This window comes from Halichoeres trimaculatus, unplaced genomic scaffold (genome assembly GCF_033239565.1).
Source record: "Halichoeres trimaculatus isolate MK-OKI-2021-1 unplaced genomic scaffold, fHalTri1.1 fHalTri1_scaffold_22, whole genome shotgun sequence".
NCBI classification, from domain to species: Eukaryota; Metazoa; Chordata; class Actinopteri; order Labriformes; family Labridae; genus Halichoeres; species Halichoeres trimaculatus.
This window is the reverse complement of record NW_027437200.1, coordinates 19,168,002-19,180,680: the sequence shown is the minus strand read 5'-3', so window position 1 is coordinate 19,180,680 and position 12,679 is coordinate 19,168,002. Positions and strand designations below refer to the sequence as shown.

General features: G+C 40.2%; 1 protein-coding gene across 5 annotated transcripts in view; it reads left to right on the top strand.

Moving 5' to 3' along the window:
* The window catches only part of arap2 (ArfGAP with RhoGAP domain, ankyrin repeat and PH domain 2), a 177,739-nt gene extending 165,509 nt beyond the window's left edge, over positions 1-12,230 (top strand). For all 5 annotated transcript variants that reach the window (XM_074698999.1, XM_074698994.1, XM_074698996.1 and 2 more), the window contains exons 30-33: positions 5,845-5,880; positions 7,766-7,829; positions 9,256-9,375; positions 11,008-12,230. In XM_074698999.1, the coding sequence (XP_074555100.1) occupies positions 5,845-5,880; positions 7,766-7,829; positions 9,256-9,375; positions 11,008-11,337 (550 nt within the window). In that variant the 3' untranslated portion in view covers positions 11,338-12,230. The remainder of the gene's footprint in view (positions 1-5,844; positions 5,881-7,765; positions 7,830-9,255; positions 9,376-11,007) is intronic.
* The last annotated feature ends 449 nt before the right edge of the window (positions 12,231-12,679 follow it).

Sequence of the window (12,679 nt, the reverse complement as noted above, 5' to 3'; positions counted from 1 at the left end):
TTTTTATGAGGTACATGAGGCTTTCATTTGAGGAACATGAGGTCTTTAATTGAGGTACATGAGGTCTTTCTTTGACGAACATGAGTTTTTTTTATGAGGTACATTTAGCCTTTACTCAAGGTACATGAGGCCTTTATTTGAGGTATATAAAACAATTATTTGAGGTACATGAGGTCTTTTTATGAGGTACATTAGGACTTGACTTGAGGAACACGAGGTCTTTCATTGAGGTACATGAGGCCTTCATTTGAGGAACATGAGGTCTTTCTTTGACGAACATTAGTTTTTTTTAATGAGGTCCATTTAGCCTTTATTTGAGGTGCATGAGGCCTTTATTGGAGGTGCATGAGATCTTGATTTGAGGTACATGAGGTCTTTTTTTAAAGAACATGAGGTTTTTTTATGAGGTACATTTAGCCTTTATTTGAGGTCTATGAGGTCTTTAATTAAGGTACATGAGGCCTTTCTTTGAGGTACATGGGGTCTTTAATTGTGGTTCATGAGGTCTTTATTTGAGGTACATGAGTGCTTTTTATGAGGTACATGTGGCCTCGACTTGTTGTTGAGAAAACTTTTGAGGTACCTTTGGCCTTTCTTTTCGGTACATGAGGTCTTAAATTGAGGTACATGTGGCTTTAATCTGATATTAATGAGGCTTTTATTTTAGTGCATCAGGATTTCGTTTTAGATTGAGACTTTTATTTGAGGCACACAAAGATTTTATGAAGGTTTATGAGCAGTGGTGCGTATAACTGTCTTTGAAGGGCAAGAGTGAAAACAAAAAAGCACATTTAATGCATTTTTTTTATATTAAAAAGGGCAGTTTTATTTTGCCAGCCATGAGGTTTAGCAGAATACGAGGGGGCATGAGCTGCACTCCCAACCCCTTAGCGCACCACTGTATGACTCATTTGTATGTGGTACACGAGGCCTTTATGTGATGTACACTAGACCTTTATCTGAAGTACACGAGGGTTTTTGGGCGTACATGAAGCCTCCATTTGAGGAACAAGAAACCTTTTTTTTTATTATTAAATTTGTGTTTTTTGCTCATGTGCCTTGAATTAGATCTAGCAGGAGACAGGGTAAGAGTGAGGAGTGACGTGAAAGTGTGAAAGACTCCCACATAGAGTGCAACCTCGACCACTCAAGCTTGGTTTATGCCTGACGCGCGGTCTGGGCAGCTTTGTGCGGACAGTCCTTTTAAGCAGAAAAATTCTGCATCGTGCGCCCCTGAAACTTTCTAACTTCTGCATCAAGACGCAAGAACAGAAGCTCCTAGTGTCCAAAGTACAAAAAATACAGAGATCACCGTAATAACTGTGAGGAACAATTCCTTGCGTGAAATTGTGGAGAAGAGGAATTGGCCAAAAATAATTGTAAACAGCTCCTTCTGCTGTAGTTAAATACCGTGGTAGTCGCACATACCCCCTCTTTAAAAGAAAGAAAACCCCAAATACCCTTACTTTAAGATCTAAAGCAGAGGAAGTGTCAAAGCAAAGTCGATCCTCATCCTTGACACGATTACTGATGTCAGCTGAAAAGACAGTGATATAGCTCTGAAATCTTTCACAGTAAAACCCATTAAGATGTGTTGAAAAAAGAAACTCAGATCTCAATCTGCGCTAACTAAAACCTGCTTCCTGTTTGCATCTGCTGTTCGCTGCAGAATACAACACGTGGTGTAGATTCAGCCATTTGCATTTCCCCGCGTCTGTGAAAATGCAATTTATGTGCATTTATTCATTTGCCTCAATATTCTTTGTTTCTGTCTGAAGTGGTTTTCATTGTCGTGCACATATTACAGAAATCCTCCCAGATCTCCCCGCTGCTGCCGCTCCTGCTGCTGCTGCTGCTCGCCTTTCTCTCCCTCTGTGAGGAGCCAATAAATGATATCAGAGCAGATTTCACACCTGCTTCTTCGAGGCGTTAAATCACAAAAAACTTTGCTCGTCAATGATAATTACGAGCCAGTTCCTGTATACATTTCTATTCTGAGTTTAAAGAAAAATTAATCCAAACTATAATTTCTGCTGCAACAACCCAACCTGGTGGGTTATTAAAGGTGGTCAAACGTGACTTATTAGGCTGCAGATGCTCAGCAGACCCACCTTCACGTGTTATTAAGACAAACTAGCGTTATTTGCTGTTTTTTTAAGCACACTTTACCGTAATTGTGTGCAACAGTTTGTGCATTTCCCCCTTTAAAGATGTATTGCTCCTTCTCTTTTCTCAAAGTTTAACATCACCAGGAGATACCCCTGACCCCGATCTTATTTTTCACTGTAATAAAATTGATTAAACGTAATTGCCTTTTAACAAAAACAAATTATAAAACTCTGCTTCTCCAGATAGAAAACACCACCGCCTGTGTTTTATTTTAATGATTCTCCATTATTATAATTTACGACACACGCCAAACCCTTCCCAGGTCTTGTTGGTCAAACAAAGAAGAAATATTTCCAACTTTAAGCTTTATGTTTCACATTAATTCCTCATAATTTTTCCCAGCGATGGGATTTCAGCGTGAAAAATGAGTGCAGCAAGCCGCCGCCTGCCATCCTTCAGGGGGTGGAGGAGTGGATGATGGAGGCAGGGGTGAAAGAGGGACAAGAGGAGGGAATGATGCTGCGTGGAATCATAGATACACCGTCGAGTAGGCTGCGGGAGAAGTGATACGGTGAATAAAGGAATAAAGACAGAGTGCTGAGAGAGTGGTAGTGAGAGGGTGAGGAGAGGCAGCGCTCCAGCACCTCATTAGGCAGAGGTCTATCTGTGAGCGGCCTACTGCGGGGCTGGATCGGCTGCCTTAACTCACAGGAACGCTGCTCCAGGCTGTGGGCGCCTTCACTCCTCTCACTCTCCCTCTGCCCCCACTTTGGCTTTGTTCTTCCCCCTCTTCTCTCCTGTTCGGCTGCAGCTTTGAGAGGTTTCAGGGAAGGTGTATTCTCCAGAAAGGTGGTCTTTTCACTTTACACTGCCTCCCAATTCCCACGGGAGCTGACATATATGCATGTATCTATACAGTAGCTACACCTTTCAGCATTCAAAAATCTTTAAGTGTGGGAAGAGAGATCTGCATTTAGCTTTCAGCAGAATGAGGAGTGAAAGGAGGTTTAACGTCAGTACCTGTTCGCTACTGTACTCACTCTTTATTTCAAATTCATGCTCAACACTTTATAAAAAAGAAATAGGGATGTAACCTAAAGTGTATTTCAGTTTAATGAAATAGGAAAAATATCTGCATTCAAAAAACTGAATTAGAAAATTTTCTTCAATTCAGGTGTCACTTAAAGGGGCTGTGAGGAGTTTAAAAGTGATCTTGAAAAAGTCTCCTTTCTAGATATATGCCTGATCGTAACCCACTCTTTAAAATGAGATTATCAGCATCAGTATTTCTGGTTACAGGTGATTTTAAATTGCTACTTCTTAGCTTCCTGATTGGGTCAACCAGGACCAGATTGATCTACAGCACGTCTAGGTCTCTATGACAACACCACGCCGGCTGACAAAGTTTAGCAGAGAGAAGAGATAAAACACAGAGATCCGTGTTTTCCTCTGCTGAAAACAATTTCTGTGCCTAATTTTGTAGTGATGGTGGACACAGGAGCCTAACTGTCAGACAGAAAAAGGACAGGGCTAAAGGCTAATTAGCTGTATCACTCTGTAACACAGGGGCTAAACTGTTTGTGATAATGTTGATTCCAACCCACTGTCAGCAGTTATTCTGCAGTGGTCTGTTCAAACTTGAGAGTCTATCAATAAAATGAAGAGTGAGGTTACGTTAGCTCTGATTGGTAGATGACTGGAAGCACATAACCAGGATTTACTAAAGTTGCACATTACACACTTGTCTTAAGCCGCGTTTCCACCAAGCAGACCAGTTCGGTTCGTCTCAGTACGGCACGCATTTTGTGGCGTTTCCACTGACTTATCCGGGGACAGATCCCTAAAAACCGAGACGAGCCGGCCTACTTTTTTAGGAGCCTTCTGTTGGGAAGCCAGACTGAACCGATCCGCTCTCGAAAGGTGAAGCTACACACTGCAGACCGTTGATTGGTCAAAAGAATCGTCACTTACTGTGCGACAGCGGCCGTATTTCTCCTGGCGGCACACAGACTTCTCTGAAACAAAGATTGATTGCACTTTGTATCAAAGATCTACATGACAATCACATCACATGCTGCATGCCTTCCATCTATGCTCTTTGTTTGCTGTGTCGCGTTTTTCTTCTTCGTTGGATTTCATAGCAGGGTAAACTGCTACGGTGTCGCGCTATTGTTTAACAGCTGTGGCTTTCAGCATCCGGCTTACACACCGCCTACCAATAGAGGCCACAGTTTTGCTGTGGAAATGTAAACGGGATCAGGCTTCACTGTACCAAACTGTCCCAAACCGTACTGAACCGACCCGGGCTGCTTGGTGGAAACGTGGCTTTAGAGCACCGGGCTGCCAGCTTTGCTAAATATAAACGGCTACTAAACTACTGACAAACTGACAGTGTTTACTTGTTGTCACGTTAGCCTACGGATACATCGGAGCACCGGCCTAACATGTAGCCGGCTGCTACAATGTTTGCTTGATGTCACGTTTCAAACCGTAGCGCTTCATAACTGTACTGATAAATACCTTACCTTAGCACGTTGCATCCAGTAAAAAGTTGTCTTGAACAAAGACAATTTGTTTTGATCTGATCTCCATTTAATTCCCAAAAAATCCACATGCCTCGCTAAAAGTAATTTACAACAGTGTGTAGAGACTCCGGGGCCACAAGGTGGCGAGGGAGTGCAATCAAAACAGATCCTCCTCATAGCATCTTTAAGTCTAATCAGATGTATTTTACTAATAGATAAGACATAAACACTTGCCTAGAGTTCAGTTTTTACAGTGTGTTGAGTAGGAGTTTAATGACATTGTCAACTCACAATTCAATACGAAATGGTCACAGTACAACTTTTGTTCACAATATCACAGAAAAGATACAAAGACATCATGTTGAAGCAGGGCAAACATGCTGAAACTGGCTTTTTTACACTGCTGTGCTGTAGTTTGAACCAAATGTAGCTGGTGTTACTTAAAGTTTGTTACTTTAAGATGGTTTTGATTAATTCTATTTTTTTTGTTTTGTTTTTTTCATACCTAGTGTTGAAGAAGGAACATCCTGTTAAAGATTCAAGCAGAGCCCAAAAATGGTACACAGCCATCTGCTGAGACCACTTTAGCCCAAACTTTGCCAAAACCAAATAAAACTCAGTATTACTTGTTACTTTAAAATTGAAAATGTTGTACTTTTTTGCTTTTCTTTTTTTTTTTAAAGATAACTCATAGAACACATTTCCCTTTTGCATAAATAATGAAGAATATCATCAACATATAAGAAGAGTTTTGTCTCTTATGTCTTACCGTACATCATATGGAGACAGTTATTAGTGTTGACATTGTTACTGGCTGCTCTTTCTGCCTTTAATGCCTCTCAGGGATTTATACTTTTTTTATTTGAGTTTTGAAACTTACATTACAGGCAAATAGATAACAGAGTAGCTTTAAAATGAGGTATATCTAATGTACACAGACTATTCTGTTGGTGCTGCAATGCAAACAATACCAAAAGTACCAAATTTGATACCCAGTGTGTCTTGCAGCACTTTTTTCCCTGTTATACTTATTTCAAAACATTTCTCCTTTCGATTGCTGTTTCAGTTTGGGTTGAGATTCAGTCAGATTCTATCCGTCCTTTCATAAAAACAAACAAAAAAAAAGTTTGTATCTGGTGTAGAGAAAATGTTTCAATTTGCCGGAGTGAACTGCATGAATCTGACCCGTCTCCTTTTTTTTGTTCAACAGCTTGGGCTTCACCGTCTACACTGATAAACAACAATGGTGAGTGCGTGCGGAAGTTCTCCGTTTCATTATTGATGAGCGTGACTTTTGCCCCCCTCCACTCAAAATAACTCTCGACAGAAAGAGTCAAGTGGCAGCGAGTGAAAAAGTTGAAGTTTAAGCACTTTGTGATGAGCCAAGTGGGTTAGTAGAGGAGCTATCAGTGCAGTTAGAAAATATTAATGATGGTGTTTGAGTCACAGAGAGTGAAAACACAACTTTCTCCTGCACTGTTTCCTGCAAATACTAATCAAGACTTTAAAATTAGAAAATGCTAACCTTATATTAGCTACAGTCATGCTATTGAAATAAACATAAACATATTCAAATTAACCTGAAGCACTTTTGGAGAGAACAACACAAAACAACAGTACGAATACCTTACATTTTACCATTAGCTTGCCTTGCTAGCTTTGCTGGTTTGGTCCCAACTGAATGCATTCCTTATGTTAAATGCTAATTTGCAAGCATTTCCAAGCTAACACTCTAAAAACAATTGAAATTGCTCTTTTTTATTATTTCAAATTTAAGTAAATGGCTTTGTAAGCACACGCTAGCAACTTTTAGCATGCCATTACTCAAAACTTATATTTTATATGTTGGAACCACTTTAACTATGTTTTGTGCTCTAGCCATGCTAGCAAAGATAAAATGTGCTAGCTTTGTGAATTTTGACCAAGCAGAATCAGTTATTCATTAAAGAAAGTGGCATTTGTGTTCTGGTTTAGTTAGCAAGAGTGTTAGCAAAACATAAAGTAGACTAAATGTAATGCTAAGCAGCGTCACTTGATGACTGGATTTTTGTTGTTAACTTGTTTTTGAAGCACTAGTTAGCACATTTAAGCATGCCAAATGATATGATAAGCAGGTAGCTAGCTTATGCTAGCTTTGAGAAACTACATGTGCTATTTATCGCAGGAAGTGAGTTGCTTAGAAAGTTAGCCAGAGTGTTAGCAAGCCAATGCTAACTAAATTTTCTAAATTAGCATTATTTCATAGGAAAGGGATTTGAGTAGTTAGCTTGATCTTTAAGCTAATATTAGCACGCTAATATACTTAACAATGGTAATGATCATGGTAGATGTTAATGTTAGCCTTGTTGTAGTGAACATTTAGCCTCCTGTATTTAGCAAAAAGCATCAATAGCTACGTTAACATGCAGTCAACACAGCGTACTTCCTGTACTCGAAACACCAAGGTTCCTTACAGATTTTTAAAAATCGAAATATTAGCACATTCTGGTTTTTAAAAAGGGTTATGATGTTTATATGGCTGTGTGCAATCGGGTTATTGCTAGTATTCAAAATACAAAAGGGTTAATGATGGCATGTAAACATAGCCACTGTTCCCATGGACAACTAATGTGAAATGCTAGCATTGTTGTGAACCTGTAGCCGTTAGCATTAGTCCATAGCATTGACAATATTTCTACCATGTGTTTGGTTATATTGCACTGCTTATCATTTAGCACGTGTTGTGTTTTGATATCAGTTCCATTTCATCGAAGAGGTTAGCAAAAAAAAAGGTGCAAGTTAGCGTATGCTAAAGAGGAAAAAAGACACTACTACTGGGTCGTTATTGGTCAGTTTTACACACATGAAGAAAACCATCTAAAACTAAGCTCACTGTACACGCCTGAGTATCTGACAGGTATTATTCAAACCATCATTCCCCGCCTGTTACTTACAGCTCTAATCACTGCTGCAAACTACTACTTATAGGTAAAGTCTGCCAGCCCACCTATCATTAAGTCTATTCATATTGAGTAATGAACTGTTACCTGTGGAGATGCTGCATTCTGTCCAGTCACCTGGAGGGAATTAGCGTGAAAGTGGTGCTGAAAGTGAAAATCAGTCATTTATATGATGAAGCTTTTCCTCTTCAGGCACTTCTGCTGCGAGAGCAGGGAGACGCAGGTCAGCTGGGTGACGGACATCATCAGGATGAAGGTGAGACGACGATGCTCTCATGCCTTTTTTTTCCCACCTTTTGTACAATCCATATGTCACAGCGAGGAGATATGATAAATCATATTTACCCCAATCATTCACACCCATTGCACTGTTAGGGAGATGAAATACAAAAACAGGGGAAGAAGTGTGAAGTTTTTGAGGTCACTCAGCAGTGTGGAAAAGCTGTAAGAATAAGGTCAAGGCGACCAGAACAATCGCATTGTGGTGCTTAGCCGCGAGATACAGCTAAGTGTTGTCGCTGTCACTCGCTGACACAGCACATGCGACATAAATAATGCACGGCCGAGGCAGGAAAGCTAAGGATGTGTCACATTTTATAAAATATTTCTCCCTCTCACATCATTTCTTGCTACTCATTAGAGAATCTTCCCTCATTAGACTGAGTACACAGTCTATTTCTGCTCCTTTTAAAGCAAATGACTGATAATCAAACGCCGAGCTGAGAATCTTTCTGTATCTGGAGATTTCACAGCTCCGTATTGGTTTCTCAGCTGGTTTTAATCAGCTCGCAGCCCTGCGTCCTTTATGGGAACTTGTCCGCAGAGGAAGTGTTGTTTATCACAGGTGCTTACTGTAAAAGCCTGTTAGTGCCTTAGTTTGGGTTCACGAGTAAAAAGGGCAACACTGTCGGCGCAGAGATTGATCCAAAGGGGAAGCCAATTTTTGTCTGTTTTCAAGGTGTTTATTTCAGCCGGCTCAGGGACTTTTCTCCCTGCTCTTAGCGCCGCAGCGGCTAAATCTATAGCAGGCTGGAGCCGGCTGAAGATATTAGGAGTCTCCCCCCTCCAAATCCGCTAAATATCAGGATTGTCAGCTTCCAACGCAGGGGCTTCTGGGAAGGACACAAAGTGCAGATGAGGAAAGCAGACGGAGAGCACTTCAACCATTCTTGATTCTCTTTCTCTCACCTGTTAGCGAGCGTTAGCGCCGACAGTTTCTATAGCAACTACCCCGATGGAGGACCTAATTTTGAAGCTGGAATGGATGGCGGTGGTGGTGAGTGTCGGAGGGCCGGAGAGCGGGGTGCAAAGGTCCAAGGACAGGTCCGAGCCGTGATGAAGTAAGGATTTGTTAAAGAGGAGCAGTTGTGTAGGCCTGAGGGTCGCCGTGATATAAAAAGGAGACATTGTTAAAGAGAAAGTTTGGTCAGAGATCATAACGCAGTCGGACTTCAGTGAAGGAACGGAGGAGCAGAACTGTCTGACTCTCATATTTTTAGTCTCTGGTGCTCGTCAGGCAGACAGCAAATCACATCTCTACCTCCTGTTCCCAACTTTACTTTAAGATTGTTTTGTTTTTGTTGGATTTATTCTCAGTCAAGTCCAAATGATCCCACAGCATTCATGACAAGCAAACTTTATTATAACTGCACCACTAATTTCTCTCGCTGGTTTGTCCACAGTTTGGCTCAGACCTCCATTCAAAGAGTGTTAACCTTAAAGAAGCTGCAGATCAAAAACTGTCCATAGGGGGCGCTGTGACTGAAGGCCTGAAGCTTCCACAACTAAACGCCAGCAGACAGGTGAGGATTCAGTGACTTCACAAAATAATACTGAGCAGAAATTAGCAAAAGGCTCCCACAGAAATTGGGAGTATTGGCAGGTATGCTATCACATTACTTCAGTGCAGTAACTTCATAATGGTATGGGGCCGATATTAGCCTATCTCTGATGAGTAAATATCTGCTAATTCCATTTTTAAAGTATGATACCTCCATTAGTTTCAGCCTCAGTTAAAACTTTAGCTGAGAGCTACAGGCAGCCAGATGGACATGTAAGTCACTTGGCACTATCGGCAGGATGTGGTCAACTCACCAATCAAGTTCTTTAAATCAGAAACGTAATAACTGGTGTTGTCCTGCCATTGACTTATGCGTAAAGATACCGATTTTCTTTGACTAGACAGATTTATCATTAAAATATGATATTGTGCTCATATCGGCCCATTACTGGATTATCAGATAAAGGTATCTGGTCATTTCATTTTTGAATTGGATAACTTTTGGTATCTTTTTATGTGTCAAACATTCTACTGATGGTAAACTGAAGAAAATTCAGTTTTTCATAATCACTGTCATTAGCAGTGTTGCTACAGTTACATTAAAAAAGTAATCTGATTACTGATTACGTCTTTAAAAAGTAACTTAGTTACTTTACTGATTTCTCAATTTTAGAAGTAACTAACTTAGATTACGAGTTACTTTATTAGTTACATTCAGCAGCTGCCGACAACACCCGTAGCTGCATAATTTGCTAAAATTGTGTGATTGCGATCAAAATAATTTATAATATGAGTCTACATGTTCTGTTTTAAAGGAACATGCAGATTATTGGTAATTGTGAAATGTGTACTTTACAATTAAAACAAAACTATTCATTTTTTACATTTTGAAAGCTTTTACGGTACTATTTTTGTTGCACTACAGCACGGTTCAGTTAAATTTTAGACTTTTTTTAAAACGTTTTGTTCTAATCTGATTTGGTTGTTTTCAGTTTCATTTTTTGTTAAAGCTGTAGTCTGTTGATCCGGTATTCACAATACAATAAGCAAAAATAAATGTGAGTAAAGGGTGGGCTCATAAAATCCTCAGTACCCTGCTCGGGGCACCCCAGTCTAAAAAGTCTAGGTACGCCCCTGCTTGTTACTGGGTGCCTCGTTGCATGTAGCCTACATTATGATGCTCTGTTCCAACGTATGGATTTGTGCTAAATGGAGGGTTCAGCTCTTGGAATTTTAATAATAAACTTGTTTGAAGCACTTTTCAAAAACAATGTTACAAAGTGATTTGCATAATAAAACAAACAGTAAAAAAATAAAAACAGAAGAAATGACACAGAGGTAAAAGAGAAATGTGAGGAAATACATAGAAATATAAAAGGCTAAGAACCACCACCAGATAAAGGAAAGGAAATGTCTCTAAAATAAGAACAATAAAAGATTAAAACAGATTAAAACAACAAAAGGTAAAAGATTTAAGATCCTAAGAAAGAGGGAGTTACAGTGAAGGACAGGACTCACCTTTCCCCCTGGTCCAATCAGAGCTTGTTAGCATGCTAATGCTAGGGTTAGGATCAGTTAATGCCCAGATGAAGCGTTTGAGAGGCTCTTGTTTTTATGATAGTCAGCTCTGAACTTTGTTTTTTTAACCCCTCAGCTGACAGACAGGAGGACATCTCTTGAAGACAGCAAACCGAAAGCAGCCAAGGCCTCCTCCCTCCCCCAGAAAACAAACACTGCTTTAAAGACCTCAGACGTGGCATACAGGAGACCGTCTCTGGACGTCAGCCAGCCTCCTCGCCTCCTCTCCAGGTCCCCATCCAGACACTCACAGCCCATGCCTTTGCCCCTCCCTCCCCAGAGCGGCTGTAAGACCCTCAGCCGGCGTCCCGTTCTGGGCGGGGAGGGCATTATGCCTCCTAATCTGCTGAATGAACTCAACTTGGTGCTGAGCAAGACCGGCCGCAGTGCCAAGAGCGGTGATTGACAAGAAGAGGAGTCAGGAGAAAAGAGAGGTACCTTGAACGGTCAAACAAACATTACAGGGCTGAGTATGAAAAGAAAGATGTCTACACTGACAAAAACGACCACACAATGCAGACGCTGGGGGAGCGAGTAGCTTTTATGGCGGTTTTTATAGCCTGGAGACAGATTTTGAACTCGGGTATATAAAGCGATGTAAATGCACAAAGGGAGATGTGAAAACAGGTGCAGGAGACACCGGAGGTCGAGCAGACCTCAGCTGGACAGGACGCTGACCTAAGCACTACAAAGCAGGATTTATACGCCGACTTTAAAAACCAGGGCGTGCTATGAGAATACATTCAGCTGTCACGTCTCAGAAGTTTCCAGAACTGCTTACTTCAAAGTTTCCAGGTTCTTTAAATAGGCTGCTTGGACCTCATGTGAAAAGCACTGTGACAGTTTCAAGCCTTACACTGCACAGCTCATCTTAAGTACTGTAAGTATAGTCATGTTTTTAATAACTAGCTATGTAGCTAGCTTTAGCGGTTAGCATGAAATAGTATTGAGTATATTTTTGTAATCTGTTGGGACCTGCTATCACTGTTCAGAATACAAATATCTGTTTGTACTGGAAAGCAAATACAAAGCTTACACATGCTAAACAAACAAGCAGGGCTAAAGTTGCTAGCATTTCCCAAAGCTAATCAACTCTTGTGTGCATAAACACAAGACATGATGAAATGTAGCTTCTGGTGGGAGGGAGTTCTATATGCACTTATTTATTCGCATTGTTTTTCAGCATTGATTCCTTTTTATATTAGCATTACCAGCCTGGTGTTAGCGAGCTAGCTAGTGTTATACGACATATCATACAACGATCAAAATTTGCACTTACTGTCACCAAATGTAGTTGAAGTGTCAAGTTAAAAGCAATAAAGAAACATTTCTAAGAAGTTTGATCTTAAGTGCTGCACATTTCTGTTTCTCACATTAACAAAAGCATCAATAAGATGCTAACAGACAGTTTAAGCTAGCTCATATCATATCAACAAACTTTCTGCCTTTGAAGAGCGAAGGTAAGTAACAAGAAACAAACATTAAGTGCTGTTAATGTTATATTGAAGAAGAGTTACAAAACATGTGAAGTGATCAAAGGCTACAAATAAACTCTGGTGTCAACAGATGGCGTTAGCAGCTAATAGTATCACTAACATTGTTTTGTCTTCTTACTGTAATGGGAAAACATAAAATTGAAGAAGTGCTGTTTAATATATATATATTTTTTGTTTTGTTTTTACATCTAAATAATGCAGCCATAGCTAACCCTGACCAAAAAAGTCAATTTTAAAAAATATTATTCAACA